The 27,808-nt window shown below is 43.7% G+C and overlaps 1 protein-coding gene across 1 annotated transcript in view; it reads right to left on the bottom strand.

Annotated features, from left to right (window-relative positions):
- Nucleotides 1-8,103: 8,103 nt before the first annotated feature.
- Nucleotides 8,104-27,808, bottom strand: part of NPNT (nephronectin) — a 69,710-nt gene continuing 50,005 nt past the window's right edge. The window contains exons 8-14 of the mRNA XM_035894685.1: nt 26,684-26,806; nt 25,607-25,627; nt 24,382-24,780; nt 14,387-14,482; nt 13,894-13,992; nt 10,171-10,427; nt 8,104-8,199 (exon numbers count right to left, since the gene is read on the bottom strand). Of these exons, the coding sequence (XP_035750578.1) occupies nt 8,104-8,199; nt 10,171-10,427; nt 13,894-13,992; nt 14,387-14,482; nt 24,382-24,780; nt 25,607-25,627; nt 26,684-26,806 (1,091 nt within the window). The remainder of the gene's footprint in view (nt 8,200-10,170; nt 10,428-13,893; nt 13,993-14,386; nt 14,483-24,381; nt 24,781-25,606; nt 25,628-26,683; nt 26,807-27,808) is intronic.

The raw sequence follows: 27,808 nt of genomic DNA, 5'->3' as shown, positions 1-27,808 counted from the left end.
TTTTTTATAAGCAGGATAAAAACCAGTGGCATACGACAGGAGGGTAACCGAATTGCTCACAGTTTAGTGACACCTCTAACTACACAATAAAGGCGCCTGGTTTCTGTGTAAATTATTGTGGACCATGGAGTTGTGGGCTTTAATATTAGTGAGCAGTTTCAGTGTCTTTCAGCTCTGTTTATACACTCCAAGGCACAATGACTCAAAGGATCCCCTAGAGTATAACAAGAGTCATGTGTGTTTGGTATCTGAGAACATGATATCTGGGCATGGAAACCTTGAAGAGCCCTATGGGATCACAACTTCTCCTGTCCTCCAGCTGGTCCAAGAAACTGAGGTAAGATGACAACATTTCCCGAGCTAACTCAGAACTTTAGAGGGGTGGAAGTCAAAGCATCGCTCTTGGACGCCCCTCTGAATCCTGCTAATCACATTTATTCTTCTGGACATTCGTGCAGTTATTTTCCTTATTTAAAAGCATAACTGGCACTGCTCAGTGCTTATTTGGGGTTAGTTCTCTGCTCACGTCAGGCTGGATGTCAGGATGGTCTTTGCTGAGAACTTTGGTGTTGTCATCTCCAGCTGAGGTAGCACGCATCACGAGAGCTCCCAGATGAGGAGCTCTTGCTCTTGTGCTAGATCTGAACCCAGGGATGTGAGAGTGCATTTCACTGTGCCACTCTCAGTATTTACGTCTAGATGGAAAGGTCTGGAAAAAGGGGAGAAAGTTTGTTTGCACATGGCATCCCAAAATACTGGTATTAAGATTCAATGAGTAAGTTCCAACATTTGCTGGAGCAAAATAACAAGCAAGAGACTTATTCTTTTGTCAGCCAGCATTTTTTTTCTTAATTTAAAATTTGGATGCTGCTTTTGTTCTATAACCGATCCTGTACCAGGGTATGCTTTTGGCTGCCTTGTCTTTTTTCTCTGGGCACTTGTGCTACACGTGTATGATCGTGCTTATCTGGGAATAAAACCATGTAAAATCACACTTTAAGTTGGCAGTGGTTCCCTTTTTTTTTTTTTTTTTTTTTTTTGGCAGAACCGCCATGGAACAGCTGTATAACAACCTGAGACACAGGATCCAAGGAAAATGTGTTTTAGGAGTGGGCTGTGCAGCTTAGCTTTTCCAGCAGGAGTGTCCGTGGGGCTTCCCGCTGTGCTCCCTCTGTGGGTGGGGAGCGTGCCGTAAGGGGGAAGACTGACGAAGCGCCATTCGAGGGCCGCAGCAGGAGGGGGTTCAAGGGCATCTCTTCCTTCTCCATCCACATCAGACTGCTGCGTGGACCAAAAGCACCTTAGAGGTGCAACCAAGAAACACAGCTATCTGTCCCTGTTGATTTCACTAGCTTGCAGGACCTGAGGGTCATACCCAGAGTCAGTGTTTTTTCCCAGGGGTACAAGAAGGTGTGATCCTGTCTGAGGACACTGGTCACAACCCTTGCTAGGCACCGGACCTTGAGGGGGAGGGAGGATTCAAGCATCCTTGGGATTTTATTCATAGGGATTTTTGTAAGCTGTCCTGCAGCTGCATCTAGGCATCGGTGGTGTCTGTGCAGAAAGAGGCAGTGCATGGGGTGGAGGGGAACAGCAGCCTTTCCCTCCCCGTGCCCACTCCTCTTGCTTTGATGCCACCTGCCCTAGCTCTGGCTTTTGATGACTGGCTTCTCATTTGCTGGCTCTGTTGTATACGTAGGTCTGCAAAGTACTTTTTGCAAAGCAGCCACGCTAAGAGCAGGCCAGTTGTGCAAACCGAGAGGCAGGCTGTGTGTGTTCGTGTCAGGGGGTTGGCAGAGCATTTCTGAAGGAAGGGACGTGTTTCACTGTTCCTGTCACACCACTGTGTCCTCAGAGGGCCCTTTCTTCCCCTGCCTACGGTATGCAGGGCACACCTCTTGTCTTTTAAATTAGGACTTGCAAGATGGGGCTGTAGCTGGGTGGATTCGGGGCTGTTTCAGTGGGTGCCATTGTGGGGAGTCGGGACCTGCAGCGACATCGAGCCCCACGGGCTCCAGCTCTCCCAGCAAACGCTGGCACGGCATCAGCCCTCACCAGCCAGCTCTGCTCCAAACAGCTCCTGGCACGGCTGGCAGTCAGCTCGCTCTGGGTCAGCTGTCCACAGATAGACTGCACATCAACACCCCGTTGGGAGAAGGGGATTTAATAGTATGGATGCATGGATATAGATTTAATAGTATGGATACAGGTATTGTGTGCTACATAACCTCAGGGCCAGAGGCCTGTCCCAGGCATGGCCTCTGTGGAGTTCATGAAGACTTAACTTCTGTTAAGTTGATATTGTTACAAACTGGGCCATTTTGAAAGAAGAATCTTTCTTAGACCATGTGGAATATTATGTGAGTACGCCACCAGACCCAAGGGGTTTTACATTGTCTATGGAATCTTAACATTACCAGCTTCCTCACAGAGGAGAAACACGGGCACTCGCTAAGATAAATATCCAGTACTTCCGTTGTTTCAAAGCCAATTTTCTTGGAAAGGCTGGTTTTTGTTGTTGTTGTGTGCAGTAAAAAGCCACAGGTACTGAACCAGAGTGTATGCATGCCTTGGTAACTCTGCTTCATACATTAGGGGAATCCTGTCTTGGTCCATCCCGATGGGGAAAAATCTGGTGAGTCCATTTCTTTGAGTTTTTGACCTAAAGGGGGGGCAAGGGCAAAAGGCAAGAGAAGAGGTGAGGTGGTCCCCCCCTTCTGCTGGGTCACCAGTGGTATCAGAGCGATGATGGTGTCTCCCTGAAATCCCATGCAAGTGGCAATCCCCAGCTTTAGCACTGCTGTTGCATGCAGATGCAGTAAAATCCTCCTCTGAGTACACGCTGCACCTTGTCTTTCCAGGCGCTTGCCAAACTCTGAATGAATATCAAAACAATTCTGGATGAGAGTCTGAAATGGGAGCATGGGCTGTTGAAAAGCACGAGGGAAAACCTGGGAGAAGAGCATGAAAGAGGACCACTCCTGGCCTGAATAGAAGGTAAAAAGTCATAAAGTAGAACATTAACAAAATGGCTGGAAAAGCGCTGAGGTGTCTTGTGGTCAGAGGAAGGTGGGATTTGGCTGTATCGCAGAGAGAGTCCAGTCTGTGCAATGGATAAATACTTGGCTTCCTTGCCCAAACACTTAATGCTGACCTCAGCCCACTGGGTGCAGTATGTATGCATGCACACACGCACGCACATGGCATATGCAGCCATACATCATGTTTCCTGGCGCATAGAGTACGGAGATGCTGTAGAGATGGCCCTCGTGCTCTGGGAATGTGGTGTCTGAGATACCTCTGGAAGAGTGGTTTGACGGCAATGGAGCCTTGTTCCTGGGTCTTGGGGAGTCCTTAAATATCTAGATTACAGGAAGACAGTGAAGTGGCAAAAATCTGCCCATGTACTGCAGACTGAGGTTAAATATTACTATGAGTAAAGAAAAAATTGGTTGGTTCTTAACAGCTGTTGAGAAGCAACCCGAGGAAAAATAATGGTGGGGAGTGCCTGATCTATAGATCAGGGAATTATTTCTGTCTTTATCCAGAAAATTCAGGTCCACTTTGCTTTGTTGTTTGAGATGTTATTAAGAAATTGAGGGACGGATCTCTACTTTTGACATGTATCAAGCATGTATAAGCATGATATCCCATCTGGCTCTCGGGAGTTAAATTAGAGATTCCTTAGGAGAAAAAAGGCAGCCTAGCATGAACAGTCCAGTGAGCACTCAGACCCAGTAACTGGGTTATTTGCTGTGAAAAGAAACTGCTGTCCTGATCTCAGTAATGTTACACAGGATGTTTGTCAAGTTTAAGAAGAGAGATAGATAAATAAAAAATAAACCATGTGTTTTTCAAAAAATAGGCTATCTATCTCAGCCCCAAGCAACCAGCAGGAGCACTGGCTAGGGGACAGTGTGTTTCAAAGCAAAGGAACAGGGTTTGGGTTTGGAAGAGGTCATACACCTGCATAAGGAGAAGTGGTAAGAGCAGAGCAGCTAGAATGTGACTTGATTAATACTGAACTTTTAATCTTGAAAACCTACATGGAGCTGGTGTGTGAACTCTACAGGTGCTTTGGTCTGTAGCATTAAAGGTGTCTTTGTGTCCTCTGAAGATCTTTCTTCAGTCCGTCAGCATCTTCCTCTCCACCAAATAAAGCATTTCCTCACTTATCGCTGCATCAGAAGCCATAGCTGTGCTCTGAGAATGCATTAACTTTCAAAGCAGGAGGAGGTTTCTGTGTTCTTTCAAACCACTAATGCCCTGTGTTACCAGCATGACGTCTATTATTTCTTTCTAAAGGTGCAGGTTTACACCAATGCATTGCTCATCTTCATTTTTGGTTGGTTTGTTTTATTGGCGTGGAAAATCTGAAGTCATAAAGGCTTGTGTGACTACAGGACATCAGGATAGGAACAACAGGTAAGAAAGTGTTCTACCTACCAGGAAAACTTTGATTATTTGGTGTTTGAGCTATAGATCTATATAAACAAAACAAAAACTGCATAGGATTCAGCTGGGCCTCAGTTGACAATTAATTACTCTATCTTTCTAACATTCACAGTTAAAATTTTACAGCCAGCTATAGTTTATCTTGCTGTTTATCATCTTTAAATGCAGAATGAACAGGTTTCAAGGTGACTGTCCCAATGCGTAGCCTGATCCAAAGTCTCTGCTTTTAGCAGGCTTTGAGACAATTACTGCCCCTCGTTTGCAGGGAGGAACAACCGATGCTGGTGCATCTTTCCTTCATGAGGAGAGAGCAGGACGATGGAGGCTGCTGTCCATGAGCATTCTTCTGCTCAGGGTTGTCTTCTTATGGCTAATCCGATGCTTGTTAGGATGCTTATCGTAATCTCCATTAAAACCAATGTTTTGACCTCCAAGCCTAGGGTAATTTAGTGAAGGAAACCTAGGGAAGCTTTTCTCCAGAATGAATAGGGTTTATTGAGCCCCCTCACTAGCGACGTGGCTCTGATGAGCAGTGAGGTGACTAGAGCATGGAAACAAAGTCTTGTATTGGTCCCTTCCATTGTACTCTGATATCAGCAAATGCAGTCAATGCACACTGCCACTGGTCACGGTACCTGTAATTTCTGAAGAATCTTTATTTTTCAATCTTTTGGGGGGCAAAAAGGTTTAACTTGCTTTTTTAAACCATTAAATTATAGGCTGGCAAGAGGTTACACAATACACAAATGTTTTCATGTTAATTAATTCAGTGCAATAATTTCTGCTTGCCTAAATATTTAAGCAGGGATTTCTTTTGGCACAGTTACCCATTTGTTAAGCCCTAGGCAGGGAGCGCGGGTATAACCTGCTTCACAGGCAGACCTTGGGCCATATTAATTATCATCTCTTTCCTGAGGCTCACGCCCCCCTGCCAGGGCAAGCGCAGCGAGCGCTGGAGACAGAGCACCACAGCAGAAGCGCTGACCGACCTCGCCTCGTCTCTAAACACCGAGAGAAGGTGACACGTACAGCACGATGGCACAGCCGCTGCGGAGGTGAGTGACTTCCAGCCATAGCAGCTCTGCCAAGACTGCCCCCACGTCCGCTGCCAGCTGGGGCATCAGTTGCTAGCGAGGCTTTACAGGGTTACTGGTTTGACTGCAAGGATGAAGTGCGTCCATAGCATGCAGAGACCCCCAGTCCTCCTCATGTCACCCGAGGACTTCTTTCTGCTTCACTTCTGAATTCGTTCTGGGTCCTGAGGGCCATTTGTGAAGGGGCAAAACACTCTTTTTTTTTTTCAGCCTTGCACAGCTGGGAGAGTGAGTTCTGTTTTAGCCGGGGAGGCTCAATCTCGGAAAGCTGTGGTACTACGTGGTACAGACCATCCTCATCCACTGTAGATGAACCAGGCCAAACTGTGTTAATCTTGTTAGAGGCCAAGACGGTTTGCGCAGGTTCAGTAGTGTGGGGAACTACAGTAGCTGCTGCTGCTTGTAAAATGGACATTTTCTATTGCAGAAGCTCTTAAATTATCTGTGAAACTGTTCTTAAAAAAAGCTGGGTTGAAAACTGTCGTTCTTCCTTCTGAATAATACATACAATGCTCTCGTACGTATTACAGTACGTATTACTTTTATTTTTAAATCCGGTAACAAGAGCTACTTCTCTTTGCTTGAATTGTCATCTTTTGGTTCATTTCACTGCAATAAAAATGAGACTTTTGATCCAGAAATGAAAACAAGATTTCCAGTTAGTAGCAAGTAACAGCCTCCTTTACTGATTACTTTAAAATAAGGACAAGGTATTTCAACTATTCACAAATATTTCTGACATATTACAAAGTAACGTAAGAGACAAAGACCATGATCGTATTTGAAGCAAAATATTTTTAAAATGTTTACAAAAGAGTTGTTTTTTCCTTTTAAATACAGTTTTGCAGGAGACTTTTCTGTTTGGTCAAGCAAACTTCTGCTATACATACTGGGCTTTGCCCTAGGGGACAAACTGGAAAAATATTTTCAAAACAGTACTTTGTCAGAAACAGGGCTTTGGAACGCGACCTCTAATGGTCTTGCAATTTTGTCTCTCTGGACTTTGTGCACGGATTTCTTTTTTTTAATCATGGTTTTATAACATGATATGAAGCTGGCATTTATCTTACATAGTCTTTAAAAGATCTGAGACCCGTTTCTTCTCTATATATACTTTTGAGGCTTTAAGGCTGCGCCATTAACAATGTTTTGACAATCTTTTGTCATTTTCTTAGACATTACAATTACTTTGTCAAATTTAGAATTGGTAGCAGCAATGATGATGATGATGATCTTCATTTTAAGACACCCCAAACCAAACAGAAGAATTTCCTGGGAAACTGTACACCACATGCATGCCACACAACTAAAAAATAAATCCAAAGTTCTGATAGTTCCAGCTAGAGCTAATTAATAGTTGTCCTAGTTCTAAAGAATAAAATGTTTATTATATACAGAAGGGTTGGATGGAATATGGACGTGTGACAAAGATCACTCAAGGCATTTCACGGTCTGAACTGTTCACACGGCGTTAACGCAGTTGCCCTTTTTGCTTTTGCATAGGCTCGTACCACCCGTGGGAAGGGAACGTTCCTGGTAGCATCAACGGGGTCAATCTGACACGATGGAAGTTACCTTCTTCAGGCTGCTCAGTCTTCAGCTGAACCAGGAGTTTCTTGCAGGATTGAGAGCCCTTTAGGGCTTGCTCCTGAGCTAAATGCAAACTCGTACAGCATTATCAGATGCCAGTTTACATCAGGTAAGGGTTCGGTCTTTTGCCTTCAGCATATTACAACATGAAAAACTGCACCAGTGTTTTTCAGTGAGCACCATTAACTGACTTTGGTAACGTATCTATTGGCACGACCAGCGGGGTCAGAGAAGATGCTGGACTCCGGTCTTGTACAATAAGAAAGCACAGCTGCCAATTACCTTGCAACTAGAGCCTGTAAATATTAAAAACATAAATATGTTAATAACCATACACATATACACAAAACACAGCGGCAGCAATATTACAGGATGCAGTGCCTACTCTCTATAACTGCTTTTTCTTAATACAGATGCAACACCAAAATAAATGCTGTTTAATATGAAGCAAACCCTTCTTCAAAGGTCGGTGGCAGTAAGCCAGCATTCAGGTCCAGGCTTCCGCTAATCTGAGGTGACTCTGAAGCTGGACCAGTCCTGCTGTCTATCAGATCTAATTGATGAAAGAGCAGTGCTACAGGAAGATAATGAATATTTAGTTATCACTAAAATGTTCTGAGCTGGAGCTTTCTTTTGCCACTATTTGTACTTAACGCTCCCTTTTCCACAAGTGCTCTTTATGTGAGTGGTCACCAGGCTTAACAGGGGATAAAGTTATTACATACAGAATATGATTTAGGGATAAGGATTAATAGAAACAACCAGCACAGGAGCGGAGTTCCTGAATCCTGGAAGGTGCTCTCCGTGTTTTTAAGGAAGTTTCAGTGAGAGAGCACTTAGCAGGCCACTGAGAAGTTGTCACGCTCCAACTTTGTCTTCTTTTTTGTGCAGTTCCGTTTCAAAGCTTGGTAGGAATAGCACGAGAAGGGCTAGAGGAGATGACTCCGCTGGTTCGTTGTCTTTGCTAATGCTCTTCAGAGCAGCGTCCTCTCCTCAAGATCACGTCATCTAGTCCAATATGCCCAGTTCTTCCTCTCCCTTTCTCCCCTTTGAAAATAACCTGGGAAGAGAAATAGAACGACTTGAGTGCAAAAATAAAGTAAAACGAAAGAGAGAGGTCTCCACAGTAAGAAAGCAAAAGCATAAGAAAGCTCAGGCAAATCGTAACTGACTGACAAAAGCCTATTGATTCTGCTCAGAATTATGGCTGGTTTTTTCTATTTCTGATCCTTTCCCTTCTTCACTTTGGCAGGATCTTTGTGAAGAACCGGTAGCTCAGGACAGAGTTGCTCCAGCTGTACCATCTGCTGAGGCAAGATGAACTTCCACATAAGAGAATCTCTGGTGCTTTGTTCATATCATCTCTGCACCGTTTTCATTGTCCCTCATGGCAAACACATAAAAGCTTCTGCATTCTGAAAAATGTTGTCTAATAGAGGAGCTTTCCATTGCTAAAGCACCTTGCAGCTGTGCCTTAGTTATGGAACTAGCAATGGCCACCTTTTATTTAACAAATCCCGGCTCCTGCAGACTTGTGGTAATCTACAGAAGCGCTGGCTCCTCACAAAATGGTGGTGGTTAAAAATAATTTGGCTGCTTGCTGAAAGCACACCTTCAAATAAGGAATAGCAACAAAGGAGGTCAGAGAAACTGTGTTGAACATACTACATTTTTTTTCGAAATAAAAGAATTCAGAAATTATTTTTTTATTCAACTCTACATTGAATAAATGCATTATTTTAAAAAAAAATAGTGATTTTGGGTGTGCTTTACACAGAGCTAAGGCATTAGAAAGTGTGATGAAGGGTTCTGGTCTCCATTCATATTCTCCTCAGGTTTCCAGTAGCCCCCCCCCAAATCACTAGCGTTTAGTTGCTTTTGTTTTTTAATTAACTAGAAAATAAAGCTTCCATATTTCTTCCTGATTTCTCTGTGGCAAAGACCTTCCCTGCTTACCCAGAGCTTTCTCTCATTCCCTGATCCTTGGAACAAACGTCACAGGGGTTTGGGTCAGCAGCCCAGGCTTTCCATGCTGGCTGGCAAAGATCCCAAACTCAACTGCGCCGTGAGGTGCAGCTCTGGTCCATGGACCAGCCCTGGGTTACGGCTGGCAAACCAGGCTGACAGCACCTGCTGAGGTGGTCAGGAGAGGGCAGGGGACAGCGCAAAGGGGGACGGGACTGCCAGCCTGGTCTGCCATCTCTAAAACTCATTTGCTTTTCTGCCAGGCAGACACGCTTATTTAACGAACTGCTCTAGAAGGTGAGACAGACCAGAGGATTGCGAGAAACGTTAAATGTGGTGGAAGAGGGTAAGAATGGGGGAAATAATTTTGTTCAGCTGCTACAAACTTCCACATTCGCAGTCTGATATTCACTGACAGCTCAGAGAAGGTCAGACATCTTTGTTACTTTTTCTGAGGTCAAGTTTTCAGAAGATTAACTGCAGTAATTGCAGCCTTAATATTAATTTAGAACCATATACTCTGTGTGTTGTAGCCTGCTCCCACCATGAACATGATGACGTGTGAGCTTTTTTTAGACCACCTGATGCAAGTCAGAGGAAAACAGGCCCTGAAGCACCCAAGCCCCTTCTTCTGATCTGAAATAGAAACTACCTTCAAAGCTAAGTGGAGGATGAAAAAAAATGCTGAGCTTTTGATATATCAGTTTATCTTCCAATGTTTCTAAGATTTCCAGGTATTAAAAGATTCTCCATGGCACTTCAGACAGCTTCTTTTGATTACACTAAGCCATTTTGTGTTATTGGCATGGTTAGGTCATTGCTTACCTCCTTTCTGTAGTTTCCTATGTGTCTATTGCTGTAGGTGGTTTGGGTTTTTTTGCAAACAACTGAATTGACAAAATGCACAAGTCCTTTCTTCTCCTTAACATTCCAGTGGCAGGAATCAAAGAGGTAAAACACAGGCTGAAATTGGACCCAGAAGACAAACAGTCCAGTGCTACCCCATCTAAGTGTCTTCCGCTTCTCACGCGAAAAAGCCGAAGGCAGCACCTGCATCGGTACTTACACTCTTGATGCCCAGTCCTCGCAAAGTTATGTGCGTCTGTCTCCAGCCGTGGCCGCCGTTTCTTCCCCAAACAGCTGGTCCGTGGGCACCGTTTCTCCTTACAAAGACCTGGAGGGCACCAGAATGCAGTCCCGGCACCTTATGCCTGAACGACAGGCACAAGTCGCCGGCCTGAGCCATGCGACCCAGCGGCAGGATCAGATGCGCTGCTCTCCCTTCTTTGCCTTTGGGGTCAGAAATGGTAAGGTACTGTCCCCCTGCAAAAGAAAAAGCAGGCAGGGTTTTTTAAAAGTTCTGCTGTGTTGCAAGACCGAATGTACGAGAGCCGGTAAAAAACCTCAAGAACAAAAAAGCGCTCCACACAGTCCAGTGAGTCTTAAATAAGGCATATAGTTGCTGGAACGTGAACCGGAACCGATGCATCTGCCTGCTGCAGGGTAAGATTTACAGTGCTGTCTCCTGTTTACATTAGTACCAGGTTAGGTCTTGCCCATCGAATTTATTTTTTACAAAGCAAATAATACCCCTTTTGGAAATGAAAATTTTGTGTATTTCTTCATTTCTGACAACCCCATGATGACTGCATGATTTTAAACCCACAGTGACATTAAAGCTACTGTGTACATTTATGCACCTTGTAAGCTGCAGGTTTTTGCTATTGTGTAGATGAACGAGAGGCCAGCATAAATCTTATCGTGTAATCAAGCTATGGTTCTGTCCCCTTCCTTTTATTTGGGAACTGTGTTAACAGGTTAAGTCTGAAAGCGTATCCATTTGCAAACACGGATAGCCTTTTTATTTACCCATAATTTTAACTCTTAATCTGGGTTAGATACAGAAAGCTAGAAACAGCAACGATTTCCAAATGGCTGCTGACTTGAATACACTCCCTGAAGTCTTCTCTAACAGTAGTAAGTTGTCTGTGAACACACGTACTTAACTCAAAACCCTATTATTATCATGTATGGAGTAAAGGTGCCTTCATAAAAACACCTAGAATGTGAAAAGTGAAGGATCTCAGGTATGGCAATATTAAACCAAAAAAAAAAATTAAAAAAAGGGCATATACTTCCCCAAGTCCTCTGTATCCTTTCACACAGGCACTCAAAACTGCCGTGAGACTTCACAGCTTGGAGAAGACCTACACCTGTAACTGGTTTTTTTTGTACTTTTCATTAAAACTTTTGCAAGGTGGATGATAACTTTAAAATTTGAAATTACCAAAGGGAGGAGGATTCACTTTTAAAAAATGAAAAAAAAAATTCTTGTCTTACTCCGAACCTAAGAATCTTTTTCTTAGCGAGCTTAGATTTCTAAAATCTTTTTAAATCAAAAAATTGAAGTTTAATGAACTTAAGGTAAAAGTGGCGTTTAGGCTCCTTAGTTGAAACTGATAATGTAGAAATACTGGGGTTGATAATATTGTTGGCATGCACAGTCTTTACTTAACTGCAGAATAGAAAAATATTTTTCATTTAAATTGTCGCCCTGCTACTACGCAACCAGAGCCCTATTTTTTGAAGGCTTCTTTTTGAAAGTCACAAGGATTTCCCTCAAAAGCTGTGAGATTTAATGACAACGTACTGGGGCTTGTCACACACTTACAAGGAAAGCCACCCCTGTCTCCAATTCACTGCTCCTACACAGGGTTTTAAGTTCTTTGGTCTCAGTGAGATTTAAGCAAAGTATTATGCTGCTGTCTGGGGCTCCAGATCTGCTTTTGGGCATGAAGTGGGAGCCATTTCTCCACGGATCTGTTAAATGGTTTTTTGGGGGGGTTTTTTAATGCATTGGTTTTGCATCAAGGTCAGTAACTGCTAAAACAAGCCTAATAGAGTTTAAGTAACTGCACCTGTTTGATGTAGATACAGTTCTAGCACTATAAAAGTACTGACTTACCTCATTAACTGCATCTGTTTCAGATAGTTACAGTGACTGAACCCAATCAATAGGAAACAGATTTAGGTAAGCACAAAGCTGTAGGCAAGCCCCTGCAGGAAAAGGTCCCCTCAAATGAGCATTTTCTGCATGCGAGATAAGCTTGTAAGGCTTCGGCTGGCACCTTTCAAAATGCAGATTCTGATAAACCAATAAATAGCAAACTTTGAAAGGTGAAAGCAAACACTCGGGAACAAGCTGTGAAAATAAACCCTTGCAACAAGGTATTCCAGACAGGGGGGAGTGGGTGGGTGACTTCACAGGACTAGTTTTAACAGGTTATGTCAATAGCAGCAGAACATACACAGGAAACAAAAAGCTGGGATTGTCCCTGACCGGGAAGCAACGCAGGAGAAAAAAAAAAGGCTAAAAAAAAAAGCCAGTTAAAAATCATAGTTTTGGAACTTACTATGTATTAAGAACAATTTTTGAGTACAGGCAGTGAATATGCCCTGAGTGACTGACTTTTTCAGAAGCAAAGCATTTTTAAATCCGGTGTTTCACTAACATGTTTGAATTAGGGGAGAGCTTTTTTAAAATGCCAGTCTGCAAGCAGGAGAGAGCCACAGTTTTCTCATCTGCAGGAGGAAGGAGCTCTGCTGGCCCAGTCTTGCATGAGATTTTTTAAGTGTCATAAGGAGCACAGGAAATACTAGAGCATGCCTGTGGGTGGGGAGGGGGCCTGCCCAGTGAGTGAAGATGGGCACTTCCACTTCACCTGAAACTAAACAGCCTGAAAAAGGCTCCAGGTCACCCCCTGCAGTGGCAAATGGCTGCCCCACCCGTGGCAGCATAAGGACAGGCATCTATGATGAGGTGGCGCGTCAGGAAAATGGCTCTCAGTGCCCTCACCCTCCCTCAAATCAACCTGCAGCATTTTGCCGCCCGAGAGCGCATTTTCCATCCGCAGTCTGCCACCCCCTCACATAATGTAAGCATTGTGCACTTCAAAGGCTGCTCTTCTGGGTATGAAGTAATCCCATCGTTACAGGGAGCCAGAGACCTGTGTCTAATCCGCAGCGCCATGGGGCGAGCGCTGCAGGAGGAAGGGTACACAGGCCAGGCCAGCCCCTCTGTGCTGTACTGTCTCGGCAAGAGGGGACACAACACAACCGAGTCCCCGCAGCGGAGGCGTGCAGCGGCAGGGGTTGCTGCTTCGCCTGGCCACCGGCGCCAATGCCAGCCTTCTCCTATCCTGCGTGTACCCAAGCGTACCCATCTGCAGAAGTCCCTGCCTGTGAGCACCTAACTAACTTCTCTGCCTCCCGGTCAGTTAACAGTTCTCCTATATACAGGTTGCTGTAACTTCAAGTAGAATTCAGTAAAATCAAACCAAGGGGTTAAACTAAAACATTGTATTTGGCAGCTAGTTCCAGTGCTTTCTATAATTTTGCTGGCAACATAGAAACAAGTAGGTTTGCATGGTGGTTTGAAAAACTAAGCTTTGTTTCACCATAAGTAAAAGTTGTTCTCTCATCCACATTTTTGTTCTTTCTGATTCTTTTAAGACAGATAATCTTGTACTGAATACATTTACTACTCCTTCAGAGACATTCCTATGGTGAAGATGCCAGCTATGATAAAAGTGCAAATTCTCTGTTGCTCTTCCATGTTGGGAATCCTCAGTTTTGATTTGTATACACAGAAGGGGCGTGAGCGTGAAATACATCCCGGAACTGAAGGGAACAGAAGCTGTGTAAATTCATGCTAATGCAAGAACAGTCATCAACCTCCAGCCCAGCTGGTTCTTCAGCTACAGGATGCGATCGCACATGGGTGGCTTACCTGATGCGTCTCTCACGGGTTCCCAGTGCAAGTCGTCATCTTTGTCCTTGATCCATCCGCACAGTCCACTATCAAAATTACAGCTGTGTACCAGCACACCTAGGCAGAACAGAGCAGAAGGTCAAAAAAAAAAAAAAACAAACAAAAAGTGGTTTGGATTGTTTTGGTGGGGACTACAGCAATTTCCCTTGTGGCTGACACTAGCAGTAAATATGAAAATGAAATGCAGCAGAAGGAGCACTAGAAAAAGAATTACAAAAATACTAAAACAATAAAAAGGAAGCTGGTGTTATTGTTAACAATTCACACTGGTTTTGTGCTAAATCTGTTAGGAAATAAAACTATAAAGATTCCCTTAGGTAGTGGGTTTTTTTTCTTTTTACAAAGCATAGTTTAAACAAGGGGCATAAGATGTAGGAGCCCTGTAAAAATGTACAAAACCCCAAGAAATCTCAAAAAACCCTAAGCCCCAAACAGGAGATGCGCTCTTTACCTGGGTCATCGTTCGCTTCAAATTCGTCGGCCGTTATCCCTCGTTCAATTTCAAGTATTTCAAACAGATTATTGCTCACTCCAGGCTGGCGTGGAACTGTGGGGAAAGTGGTTTTTCAGCAATGAATGAGCTAAAGGTAGTTAGTGACCTACTTCCTTTTCTTTAATAAAAAAAGAGCAGAGCAGCTCTGGGCATTGTGCTTTTGTTGGAGAATTCAATATATTTAATTATATTTGACATGAAGATGCATAAACTTTATGCCTATGTGACTTGTGATTTATGTTGTAACACTTATCTGAGCACTGTAAAAGGTGATTCCAAAGCTGCTAAAGGCGCTTCAAATGAAAGCTCCTTTTTTCAACTGGGGAAGAAAAAAAAGGAAAAAAAAGCTTTAAGCTTGAAGCACACTATTCCCCTCCAAATGCACTTTTAAAGAGAGCGCTTTCTCAGTAGAATAAAGCCACAGTAAAGCCCTCGCTCAAACTTCCCAATCCACTTTCCTTCCATGGATGCTTACGGAAGAATCCCAACAGGAGGCAGTGGTACTTGAAGAGGCTCCCCCACTGACCTAACCTTTGAAACTCAGCTGCAGGAACATCCATCTATCTGCAAAGGACCAGAGCTCCCTAAAGACATTCAGCAGCCACGACAACCTGAAATTTAAGAGGGGCTTTTTGTGCCAAAGTCAGGTGGCTCCAAAGACTTCCACTTCTGCAGACACTATGCCAGTCTGTGTAAGTCTCCAGAAATAAACACACTGACATCATGCCTGACTGACAGCTGTCAACCAGAGATAAACAGATTGCACCGGATAGAGCGGTTGTGGAAATTCCTCGGTTAGAGGCAGGCCTAGCCCATAATCGACAACAGCAGCCATGTGCTTCAGACGTGTCTTTAGATGTTACACAAATACCGTAGGTTTCGGAGGTGTCTAAGGGCCTTGCCTATTAAAAACTCAACAGGTTTTCCATTTGCGGTGCTAAAATAAGTATCTTAATGTCTCTATGAGCTTCTTAGGCAAGCGAGAACAAGAATTGAGGTGATTTACAACTCTACACACTGAACTAAAGGACTGGTGTTTTCAGGAAATCAAATCAAAGGTAAGAAGGAACTTTTGCACTAGGACGACATGTAAGCAGCGCCGCTGCAACAGCTCCTCTAAAGCCAGAAGACAGAGGAAAACTAAAACCGAGAATGAAGTAGCTTCCTGCTTTTTGGAACTAGGACAAAAGAAGCAGCCTGGTAAAAGGTCCACCAAATGCTAATGTATTTTAAAAGTAATATTATAGGCTACTGATCTTGGATGGAAGTTTTGTATAATAAAAATAAATAAGCTTGAAGTCCGTAGGAAACAAATTAACTCCTTAGTATTATAGTCATTTTTTGAATCCTTATGTCTCTCTTTTTTAACTTACTTTTAATAGTTTGTAGATTTTGGTTTATGTCTATTTGCAGTCTAGGATGTTAACACTCAAACAGCCTCAAGGACTTCAGGTTGGGTGGGGTAGTAAAGGCCTGTGAATTTTTAAGGTTACAGTGTTTGCAATAATATTTTTTCTGCTTTGTTTAATCTGGGGTTTTTTTTACTTACATGATGATTGGAGTTTTGAGATTTAACATGAAAGAAACCTTACAAATGTGCACAAGTCCACACCACCTAGGCCAACAGCCACCCTGCAGTACATTTATGCACAAATACAATATTCAGTTACATAAAGAAAAAAAAGAAAATCGGTTTACCTCAGGCAGCACAAAAAACAAAAAAAAAAGGAAGCAGGAATACTCTTAAACCATCATTCACCTTTAATACTGTCCTGGTTTCGGCTGGGATAGAGTTAATTTTCTTCATAGTAGCTAGCATAGTGCTGTGTTTTGGATTTAGTACCAGAAGAATGTTGATAACACACTGATGTTTTTAGCTGTTGCCAAGTAGTGCTCAGACTACTCAAGGACTTTTTGAGCTTCTCCTGCTCGGCCAGGTGCATAACAAGCTGGGAGGGAGCACAGCTAGCACAGCTAACCCAAACTGACCAAAGGGCTATTCCATACCATATAACGTCATGCTCGGGGGGGTTAGTCAGTCGGTCAGTCACAGGGAGACTGCTCCTGATGTTTTTAGCTGTTGCCAAGTAGTGCTCAGACTACTCAAGGACTTTTTGAGCTTCTCCTGCTCGGCCAGGTGCATAACAAGCTGGGAGGGAGCACAGCTAGCACAGCTAACCCAAACTGACCAAAGGGCTATTCCATACCATATAACGTCATGCTCGGGGGGGTTAGTCAGTCGGTCAGTCACAGGGAGACTGCTCCCGGCTCGGGGACTGCTCGCGGCTCGGGACGGGCTGGGCATCGGTCAGCAGGTGGTGAGCAATTGCATTGTGCATCATTCGTTTTGTATATTCTGTATATTCTGTTACCATTCTCATCATTATTATTATTATTATTTTCTCTTATTAAACTGTCTTTATCTCAGCCCTCGGCTCTAACCTTTTCTTCCCGATTCTCTCCCGGGGGGGGGAGTGGGCGAGCGGCTGCGTGGTGCTGAGTTGCCAGCCGGGTTAAACCACGACAAATCCCTCCCAGAGTACACTGCTGTCTTTCCCGAGCTCTACCTAACGCCGACGTAGGCAGGACAGCTGAACAAGCACATCGCAGGGCCACAGTCACACCTGCGCAGAGGTGCGTACGGCGGCGGAGGCTGTCGTGACGCGTCACAGCACACAGCATACACACTCGTAGGCTGCTCCCCACTGCTTCACCGTCACGGACAACCACGAGCAGCAGAGCTGCTACGCGTGTGAACAGTCTATGTCTGCCCATACCTCCACCGCTGCGGTACGTGCCAGCACCTACCTGTTACAATTCAGCTGCAGAGGGTTTGCTCACAGATGTTAAAAACTGTTGATGCAGTTTTGTGGGCTTACTGCGGCCAGCCACCTGGGACAGCAAATTTTGCAGGACTGTTTACTTACAAAGGCTGCTAAATGAGCAGCATCTTGTAGGTAACTTACTGTTGTTTCTGGCAGGACAGCGCTCCGACTGCAATTTCGCCTTAGATAAGCCCTCACGGGGGAGTTTCTCCTTACAACCACGCTGCAGGCTGCTGCTCCCCATGGAACACAGCAGTCCCCACGCCTGAGACACATCTCTGCTGCACCCCCAGGGACCATCACCTTGCCTTTCCTCTTCTCAGACTACGCTAAGGGGAAAAGATGCTGTTCGTTTCCCACGCTATGAAGAACAAGTCAGCAATTTCATACAATCATCCAACCTTTAACCTAACCCTGCCATCCCACCTCTAAACCATGTCCCTAAGCACCTCATCTGCCCGTCTTTTGAATACCCCCAGGAATGGGGACTCAACCACTTCCCTGGGCAGCCCGTTCCAATGCTTAACAACCCTTTCAGTGAAAAAATTCTCCCTAACATCCAACCTAAACCTTCTCAGGCATGCAACTTCAGACCATTTCCCCTCATCCTATCGCCTGTTACCAGAGAGAAGAGACCAACACCCACCTCCCTACAGCCTCCTGTCAGGTTCCTTCCCATTTGCTTTAAAACTGCCAAGCGCAGCATACACACGTACTGTACGCATGGTTATTTTATACAAATCTCAGTTACATCTGCACACGCACACAAGCATTCTCCAAATCCAAGTTGATGTATTTGCCTATAATTAAAGCTCTACAGTAAAATATTTCTTCAAAACTTTAAAGTCCTCTCCAAACACTGTTCTATATGAACTTCTAGAAGAATGGGTTGCAGAGCTTTAAACCAGTCACTTCAGTGCTCAGACCTAATTAGAGGAATGTGCACTTGATAGGAAACCAGAGATGCAGGACTCTTAAATACGATCCATGCGTACGCCGCTTCTTGCTACGACAACTAATATGTTGAGTGGCGATCATGGGAGAAGGTATTTGGCACAATTATTTTCTGCGAGCTTTCCAAGCCCTTTCTGTGTACTTTATATAGCCTATCAGTGTGCTTTTCACTTAACCTCAATGGTTTGATAAAGCTTGTTAAATATAAACTTGGCTTCTTTTTCTTGGAGAATTTTATATGCTCTGAGTGAGCCAATACAGCAACAGTACCATATTCTCAAAGTTCACGAGCTAAGTTCTTCACAGATGCATGAATGTGGGGGGGGAACATTTAATAAGTGCATAAGACTGGTTTGGGTTTTTTTTCAGCTTTTTAATCCTTTGGGAAAACAGTAGGACTTTTTTTCCATTTACTTGCTAATTGCTGAGTTTGGGAGTATAAAAGATGGTGTGTACATATGACAGGTTATTTGTAATTACAGAATAATCACTGTTCTGGTGTTACCAAACCAAACCAAAACACGGAGTGCAGCTTCATGTTATTAGTAACTGTTATTACTATTAATAACATGGTGTTCTGCCTTACAACAAACACTGCGTTCTTACGCAATTCCATTCCACACAATAATCATGACCAAGCTTCCCATTTGGTAAGAAAAACAAAAGACACAGATTTTTTGACTGACTAGTTACAATTGAAAGCTGTTAAATTCCACTTCCAAAAAACCCCACGAGCGATGAGATCTCACACAAGAACCAGCAGAAAATAGCTAAAAGGAGGGGTAGTCCAGAGGTCAGTCAGACTTCGTAAACAAGACTACGTCCTGTTTTCCTCCATGGGAGACTTTGATATATGCTGGGCCAAAAAGAAGGGGCAACAGAGAGATACATGTCACCCTTTTATCTGGATACCTGCAGCGTCCAGGATATGTTGCTTAAAACTCCGCAAATTCAAATTCTGTGGTGAGAATTATTCCAGGAAGGGCTTTCGGGGGCTGCCCCACCCCTACAGCACCGTGCACGTGACAGGGGGGAGATGGCAGTAGCGTGCGACCACTCTAAAGTCCAATCTTGCATTTCTCAGGCAGGTACAAGGCTCATTAACTCTCACCTAAATCACACCTCTCATTATGCATCTTACCAGAAGATTTTCTCAAAAGTCACCTGCCTGCTTTTCCATGAGCAGCTATTCACGAGGTGCAGAGTGACGACTGAATTTCAGGGGGACACAGCTAAAATAAGTGACCAACAGAAGCTTGTTTATCAGACCTGGGGACAAAACTAGCTGGAAGATGGATGGTGTGATTTGTAAGACCCCTATATCTTACGATTTAGCTCCACAGTACGGACAGGAACAAAGTGCCTATATTAAATGCTTAAATATTTAAAGACAGATACATTTTAATAGGTGCCAGAACAGTGAGGACAAATGAAATGCTTGTAAAATGGTGCTACTCGAACGGTATCAAGGAGTAACAAACCTCATATTCTTTGCTTTTAGCATTTCCCTTTTTTCAGCAGCTTCAAGGATCACAAAACTGAATTTACTGCACTAAAGACTTTTCAGTCATTGAAAGGGGAGCAGAAAGAATCAAGTTTTAATCCAGTCTTTTTTAATAGCTGTTATGAGAAAAATCTGTTAATTCCAATCTTTTCAGCCCCACTAAGGGCTAAGAAGGAAAACTGCTGAACTATCTTTTAATACAGATGAGGCTTTTTGTTCTCACTCTGCCGATACCTAGTATTATGCTTTGTCTTTAAGTTTATGCTTTTAATGCTTATCACCCACATCCCGATGGCAGCAGAACTTCACAGTCTTACTGAGAAATACGTTCTATTCGTTAGAGACTTTATCCATCCGAGTAACTGGAAAAGATGCCTCTGCACTTCACTGTAGTTTGTGTCAGTCCTGAAATAGTTAAATATTAAGCCATCACTGCACTCCTCCCTCATTGCCATTCCCCCCATATCCATATCAGGAGAAGATTATCCTTGGTGCCAGATTCCACTGTCTGCATCTGACTGAGTGGTTCAAAGGCCAAGTGTAGGAATTCCATTTTAAAAAATACTTGGGTTTTTGTTCTCTGAAAAAGCAGCTCCCCAAAGCCAATGCAGGGATTTTTAGAAAAGGGGTAAAGCAGCTAAAGAAACGCAACAACCCAATTCCTGTCAAAAACTGCAAAGGTATTTAAATATCAGCATTATTATCATTTGTGCTCTGTCACCACTAAACAGACCGATTTCACCGGTCCTCAGCTGGTTTCAAGCTGAGCAGTACATTCAAGAGCTTACCGATGTGAAAGCTTAGGACAAGTTTACTCGGCGTGTGGGACAGGCAGGTCAAATAACAATGAAGGGAGAAAACAGGGAGCAACGAGTCACTAAGGGTAAGCTCAGGAAAAGGCTAAATAATGAAAAACTAAAATGTAAGAGATGCTTGCAGAAAACAAGTACACTTGCCCAAGCACGTTTTCTCTCCTGATCTGGACCCATCCTAGACCACCAGTATGGTTTGCTCTAGTGCAGTGGGACATCTACCAGCACGCCAACTGGGCCTTTGCCGCGGGTTGCCTAACAGAAGCACTGCCTCTTCAGGTGGCTGAGCAAAGCAGCATTTACTGTCACGCGGCTTTGCCAAAGTCTGGCTAAGGCTTCAGAGCCTGGGGCGGGGGGGAAAGGAAGGAAAAAGTCCACGCGTCACAAGACAACCTAGTTTTAAAACATAACTTTAAATACTGAGGCCTTCAGCAGATAACTAGGGGCTGGAAGATCAGAATTGCCAGCGCTTGCTGGCTACAGTGCTCTCTGTGTTGGGTTTTGCCCTTCCTTGTGCGATAAAACACAATCTTTTCTGACTCTCTGGGATACAACAGGCCTTGGCGACACACGAGGGAGCAGCCATCGAAGATGACACCGTAACTCTTCTGAAGACGTTACAAAACTGAAGTTAAGACCTACTTCATGATCTGAGTGGATCTAACATCAATTTCCTCCTCTCTTTTCCAAGACAATGACTGGTACAAGATGACTAAATGCCTGCCTGCATTCTCCCATGGGAAACAAAGGCGGCAAGCGCAAGGCTTTCTCTTCTCTTTTCGGGCAGGCATATGGGGACCACAGTGCAAATTCATTTTTGAGCTGCTTTGCTGCCTCAACTGGAGAAGCTGATGACAGGGGGAAATGAACCTAAAGAGGCTCAGTGTAAGGCAAATGACATTAGCTCACAACCCAGGAATACCGCAAAGATGTCTGAAGTAGGCGAGATTTAAACAACAACAGTTTCAAAGAAGCTGAAGGAATTAGCCGAAAAGGCCCCTTCCCTGAGGAAATACAGAGGCAAGTGAAAAATCCGCAAATGGTTTTGGAGGTGGGGGGTTTGGCACATCCACGTGGCAGATAAGCAGCACGCCAGAGGTTCGCTAAATGTTACTAATTATTTCAGTTTAAAATGCTGTCTTGTCTTAACATTGTGGCTGTTAGCATCGTGAGGAATGCTTTTCGAGAGGCCCTGGCTTACGCTTGGTGGAAGCGCTGCCGCCCTCCTGAGCTTGGGGTGCCCCACGCAGAGCAGCTCCAGCCCACCGGAGCCAGGCACGGCTCTCTCCTGGGCCCAGAGCAGGGGCAGGGCTGGCCTGCACCGCGCCAGCAGGAACCTGAAGCTTAACCCAGCCAGCAAACGCCATCTGTAAGCTAATGGGAACGGCGTTTGAGCCAATGCGCTCAACCTTGCGTTTGCCACCGGCCAAGAGCAGGCACGCAGCCAGTTCTGCAGCGCAGCTCATGCCCGGGAACCCGGCGCCTGGCAGCCCCTTGCTGAACCAACAGCGCGACGGCCTTTGGGGGTGACTGAGTACCTCTGTGTTATCCTCAGAAGCGCAGGTCTCGGAGCAGGCAAGGACAAGCTGAGTCACGCCCTGCACATCCCTCTGTAGTAACATATGCAGCTATAAATTTTCTACCCGCGTTTCTAGACATCCCACACGAGGCGATGTAACTTCTCCCCCTCCCCACAAATGCCTACAGTAACAGGATTCAATAGGTAAAGTAACACCTTTCCCTGACAAGGTAGCACATTCTCCTGGAACAGAACTGTTTTGCACCCGACTGCATTTTTCCAATCCTAAACAAATGCTTCTGTGTGCTCTCTAAATAAATGCCTCTGGACAGAGAGAAGGTGGGAGGGGACACCAGCGACCACTACCTAAAGGATACTTTCAAAGGAGTCACGGAAGACAGAAAGAAAGTCAGAAAGAAAAGAGACGATGCCAGCTTCATTAAGTATGACACTACAAGCACCACGCAAATTCCTACCATCCAGAGCACAGGCGGAGGGGCTGCCTTCAGTCACACAAGTACGTCACACACGTGTGTAGATCAAGGATATCCTTAGCAGGGGATAGAAGAAATAGCATGGGATTAAAGACACGTATCTATTGTCATGATCCGAGGCGCTACCTGCCCCTGTATTACCTACTGAAGCCAGTAACAGTTGCTGGTGCTTGACCTGTTGGAATCCTGCTGTGTTGGGCACTGAAGCCTTTCACGCTACGTACGTGTATTGCAAACCTCAAAGGGTGGCAGCTGGCCTAAACAGCTGATAAACACTTAGCAGAGATTCACTTTTCCTGTGTTTGTTGTACGTACCATAATGTAAGCTTACAGTCAGAAAACAAATTTAAACACTTTTACTTTCCTACTTTCCAAACCCCTGCATCTGAATCCTGGGTATTGAAACCATTAGCTTCAAAATCAAGTCTCTAGGGACAACACAGAAAGACTAATTGTAAATAACAAGCTTTATACTGGTGATTGTTACGACTTCATTAAAATAGCTGGAAACACCCCTCTGCTTTAGAATTCTGGAGAACGCTTGCAACACGAGACAGCCTGGTAAGCGCAATGCTAGAGTCTTAAAATAATTTCCACAGAATTCTGTATTTTTAACTATTGGTTCCCATTGTATTAAGTTTTGGGAGTCTTTACTATATTTCTTTTTAGAATTTTACATAAAGATGTTTTTATATTTTAACTGAATATAGACTATTTAAAAAATAACCTTGAAAAAGACAAAAGCACACTCTTCTGAGTAGTACCAGGATTTATCTTCCTAAATTCTAAGTCACCTTTTGTCTCCATTTTAAACTCATCAAACTGTCTATACCAGATAAAATATCAACAGGGAGAACAAACCAATTTTTTACAAGGAACAAAATATTTCACTGTATAATGACCTAAGAGAAAGTTACCCAAAGTTACCATACAGATGCCAAGGCAACCAGAAAAAAACTCCCACGTTGCTTGTGCACCTGCTCTGAGACAGCAAACTTTTCCTCCTACTACATTGCTTCAGCAGCTTTCTTGTACATCAGGCTGAAGGAGAAAGGCTGATCCAGCACACCCTTCCCATCTCTAAAATTAGCAGCAGAACTAAAGATGAAATCGGGTGTTGAGTATTTCTTGGCAGATAAGCGTAACTCTGCATGTGCCAGTAATATCTTCCATGGTATGCACTAAAGCTGGGGTAGAAATGGTGCTGTGGCTTTCACAGCAGCTCTTAAAATGGCATGTGTTCGTGCTCTGAGAGTCTTTACTATCTTCAGCTTTTCATGTATCCATTTTCATAGATGCAGTCCATAAAATTAGCCTCTGTTATTTTTATGCAATTTTGCCATTGCTTAGTCATAAACATCCAAGACCATTTGAATTCATACAACAAGGTGACATAACAGAGTCTTTAGGTAATGAGACACGGTCCCATTTCTTACCATTCTTAAAGCTAAGGAAATATGTTGTAAGTGGCTCTCAACTCCCTGAATTTGAACCCGTTAACTATTTATGAGTTATGTTGCACTCCAGTGTTTTTCAATAAAATGCATTTTGTTCTCCAAAACTTTCACCTGGAAACGTAATTAGGTTTGAGCACCTATACACGATGGTATACTCACAAGTCATTTCAGGAAGAAAAACTGAAATTTTTGGTTGAATTGACCCAGAACTTTCTCCCCACATTTTTGTTAGGTCACAAAATCAACTATTTGTGCAGCTTCGCCATATGAACGCTTCCAGTTTCACGTCTTTGTTGTCACTGACAGTGTTCCATAACAGTACAGTGCATGCTTTCACCTCACTGTGTCTACAATTCTGATAAATAAAATGTTTTGTAAAATTACTTACTGAACACATCTCCTCGGGGTTTCTGAGGGTCTATCTGGATCCTGTTGTCATCTGTAATTCCTTGGGAAGATGTAGTTTCAGTGGGAACATGTGAAGGCTCTTCAGTTGTTATCAGAGGAGTTCTTTGTGGTGGTAGTGTAGGTCTTAACGTTGTAGGTTGAGGTGGTGTTGGAGGTGGAGGCCTCACCGCTGGCCTCGTTACTGGCCTTGTTGTCACTGGCACATACCTAGTGGTTGGCTTGGGTGTAAGACGAGTCGTTGGCCCAGGTGTAGGTCGAGTTGTTGGCCTGGGTGTAGGTCGAGTTGTTGGCCTGGGTGTAGGTCGAGTTGTTGGCCTGGTCACTGGCCTTTCTGTAACAACAGCAGGTACATATGGTGGTCTGAGGGGTTGCCTTGTGCCTCCAACATCAGGAATCCTATTGGTTATACCACTGCCTCCCTTAGGGAGGGTGCTGTTGCCCTTGAATATATGATATGGACCAGGTGGTTCAATCATAACATTAGGAATAACTGCAGAGAGAATCAAAATGGGACCAAAATGGACATCTGAGTCTCTTGCTCCATAAACTTAACAATATATTTCATTACAACATGGAGAGTCTTTGCTGAAATAATTTCTCTTCTTCTGAATGTTTCCACTAATTAGAAATAAACTTTAGCATCAGCACTGCTGAATTATCACATCCCTTTAGACAACACTTCTCATTACAGCAGTATAGAGATTCTTTAGAACGACTGAAGGCCAGGAGACTTCCATCCCCACTTCCTCCCAATCAATGCTCTTTCAGAGGTGGTAAAATTTACCCCAAAGCACTGTTAGTAAAAAAGCATGGACAGGAAGATGTGTGTTAAGCAGATCTCTAAACTGGACAAGTTTGCACTCAGGAGCAGAGGCGAGTTTAATAAGACTCCACTGTTACATCCATTTTGGCCATGGACAGGCAGATACCTCTGGCTTAAGGAAGTTACCTTTCAGTCCTCTCCACTTCTTCTAAACTTTTCTCCTTTTCAGTAAAGTATTAATCATTTTACAGAGATTGAACCTAAGCCAATAGCCTTCATTTAGATCTTTACCTTTGCTAAACACCAGGAAACTGAGTAAATGGTGGTTTTTCAGCCTCCACAAAAAAGTGGTGGTGAACTGAGCACCACCTACACCACAATGACAGTGCCTACAGTACCATCTCCCCCAATATTTCATAAAGAAAGGACAACAAATTTTAACGTGGTTTCACAAGGGGAGTTTCTGCAGACATGAAATGCAAGAACATCTGTTTTGTTATTTATAATTTTCTATTTGTTCATGAGTCTTTTATACCTCACTGGAGATCTTAAAAGCCCCAGTAAGAACTCTAGTCACATATTTTGTGTACAAGTGTTTCAAGTACAACACACAGCTAAAATGAAGAACTACTGTTTGTTAAACAATGAGTTGTTTGATGATAGCAGGTAAAAAGGTTTTTCTCTCTGGCCGCCTGTTTATTACTATTCTTTTGAATACCCTGTGGTTTTTACATTAAGGTATATGAAAATAGAAAATTCACCTTAGGACTATGTCCCAGTAACACATATGAAGTGTGTCCACATATAATTGCAAGCACTCAGGTTGTGAAAGATCACCTGAGGCGGATCACATTACCGTGACAGCTACAGCCAAAGGAAACAAGTCTGCAATGGTGCTGCTCTTTAAAAGAGATCAGTGAGTCACCGAAGACCAGCACCCACATATGAACACAGGGTCTTCAAAAAGATTCAGCAGATGCCAGCACAGTCCTGAAGGAAGTCAAACCCCGGGGAGCTCCAGTGGCCTATTGTCTACCAAGGGGGATGGCTGCTTCTCCCAAGAGAGAGGTGAGGGAGGGAATTCTCCAACAAGGAATTCTTCCAGAGAAAACCTCCTTCTTGGCTCTGCTCACATCTGGGGAGCAGTGGGGAGTGGATGGAGTGAGCTGCTGAAACGGGACAGTGGCAGAGTGTACATAACAACAGGGTATGAGTAATATGGACTGACTGGCCAGACCTACCCTGCTTACTCACGTTGTTCTCATCCTGAAGCAATCTCTAGAATGAAGCTGTGAATAGGGAGAGGTGAATTTCTTTCTAATTATGAAAATGTCTCAGGGAAAGGTATTTTTACCCAGGCACACTAAGACTCAGAAAAACCCTGACTACATTCCCTGGCCTCTCATTAAGTATTAAAAATAGTTAAGAGAAACTGAGCTTGATAGTGCTGTATCCCAAAATTTACATCATGGGACACATTTACTTTCAGAATTCCTTTTTTAAAAGGAGCATTACATACGTATGCAGTTTGTTCCATTGTCTCTGTACCCTTCTTTACACTTGCATTTGTAGGATCCAGGTATATTGTAACATCGTGAAAAACTACCACACTGATGGTGGCCAAGGGAACATTCATCTATATCTGCAACAGAAAGTTACATAAAAAAAGTCATTTACATTGAAGGAACTTGAGTTTCCCCTTATCCCTGCAAAAACATGAATAGTAGCATGGTTGTTAGGAAAATATTATTCATTTTGAAAAATTTTAGTAAACTCTAGTATTGTTCAGCTTATACCTTAGCTTCAGTGATGTGCTGTGGGTAGATTGCAGTTGAGATCATGAAGATCACAATTTTAATGACGACTTCTTAAGGGTGACACAATGAGAGAAGAAAAACTGAGTGTAGGAATATGCGTGTTTTTAATCACACAGGTATTAAACTGTTTTTTTCATAAAATGCTTCCTCTATTACACATCTGTATAGATGCTTATATATCAAGTAGAAACTTCTTCAGATATCTTATATGGCATTTCCATGTTTGCTGCTAGTGATGCAAGCAAAAATCTCCAAATTCCAGTGCTCTGCGTAGAGATTACTCTCTCTCTCTCAAAAAAAAAAAATACTTAAACAAACATAAAGCAATGCCTCATTATCTCCACACGATCCTTTTTTCAGTGAAAGGATCATAACCAGTTGAGGCCCTGGGAAACTAAGACAGTAGGACCTGGGATCATCTTTGTTGAAGTGCTTACACCAGCTGCATTCCCATTTCATGTCCAGACAAAGACAGGTAATTTCCCAGCCCCTGCCTTTTTCCTACCTGTCTTCAGGGGAAGGAAAGCTGGGCAGCCTGGGTTGGAAAGAGCTGGCGTGTGCTCTAGCCACATTTTCTTATCTTGGATCCTGGAGCATGCTATGGAGCACACCTGCGTTGCAGCTCAGACATAGCCTAAGCTCATACGCTGCTCCAAACCTACAACTGCCTCTGCACAGTGAAACTGGTGGGGATGAAGGCTTTGGAAAGGAATTTCTGGGGTCATCAGCTCTGCTCTCCCACTAGCTTCCACAGGAGAACCAGTTACAAGAATAGGGGCCAAATATATACTTCCTTTTTCACCGTCTATTTCTATAATCCACTCTTT

The sequence above is a fragment of the Egretta garzetta genome, unplaced genomic scaffold (assembly GCF_000687185.1).
Source record: "Egretta garzetta isolate BGI_Z169 unplaced genomic scaffold, ASM68718v1 scaffold620, whole genome shotgun sequence".
NCBI classification, from domain to species: domain Eukaryota; kingdom Metazoa; phylum Chordata; class Aves; order Pelecaniformes; family Ardeidae; genus Egretta; species Egretta garzetta.
This window is presented reverse-complemented; position numbering and strand designations above follow the sequence as displayed.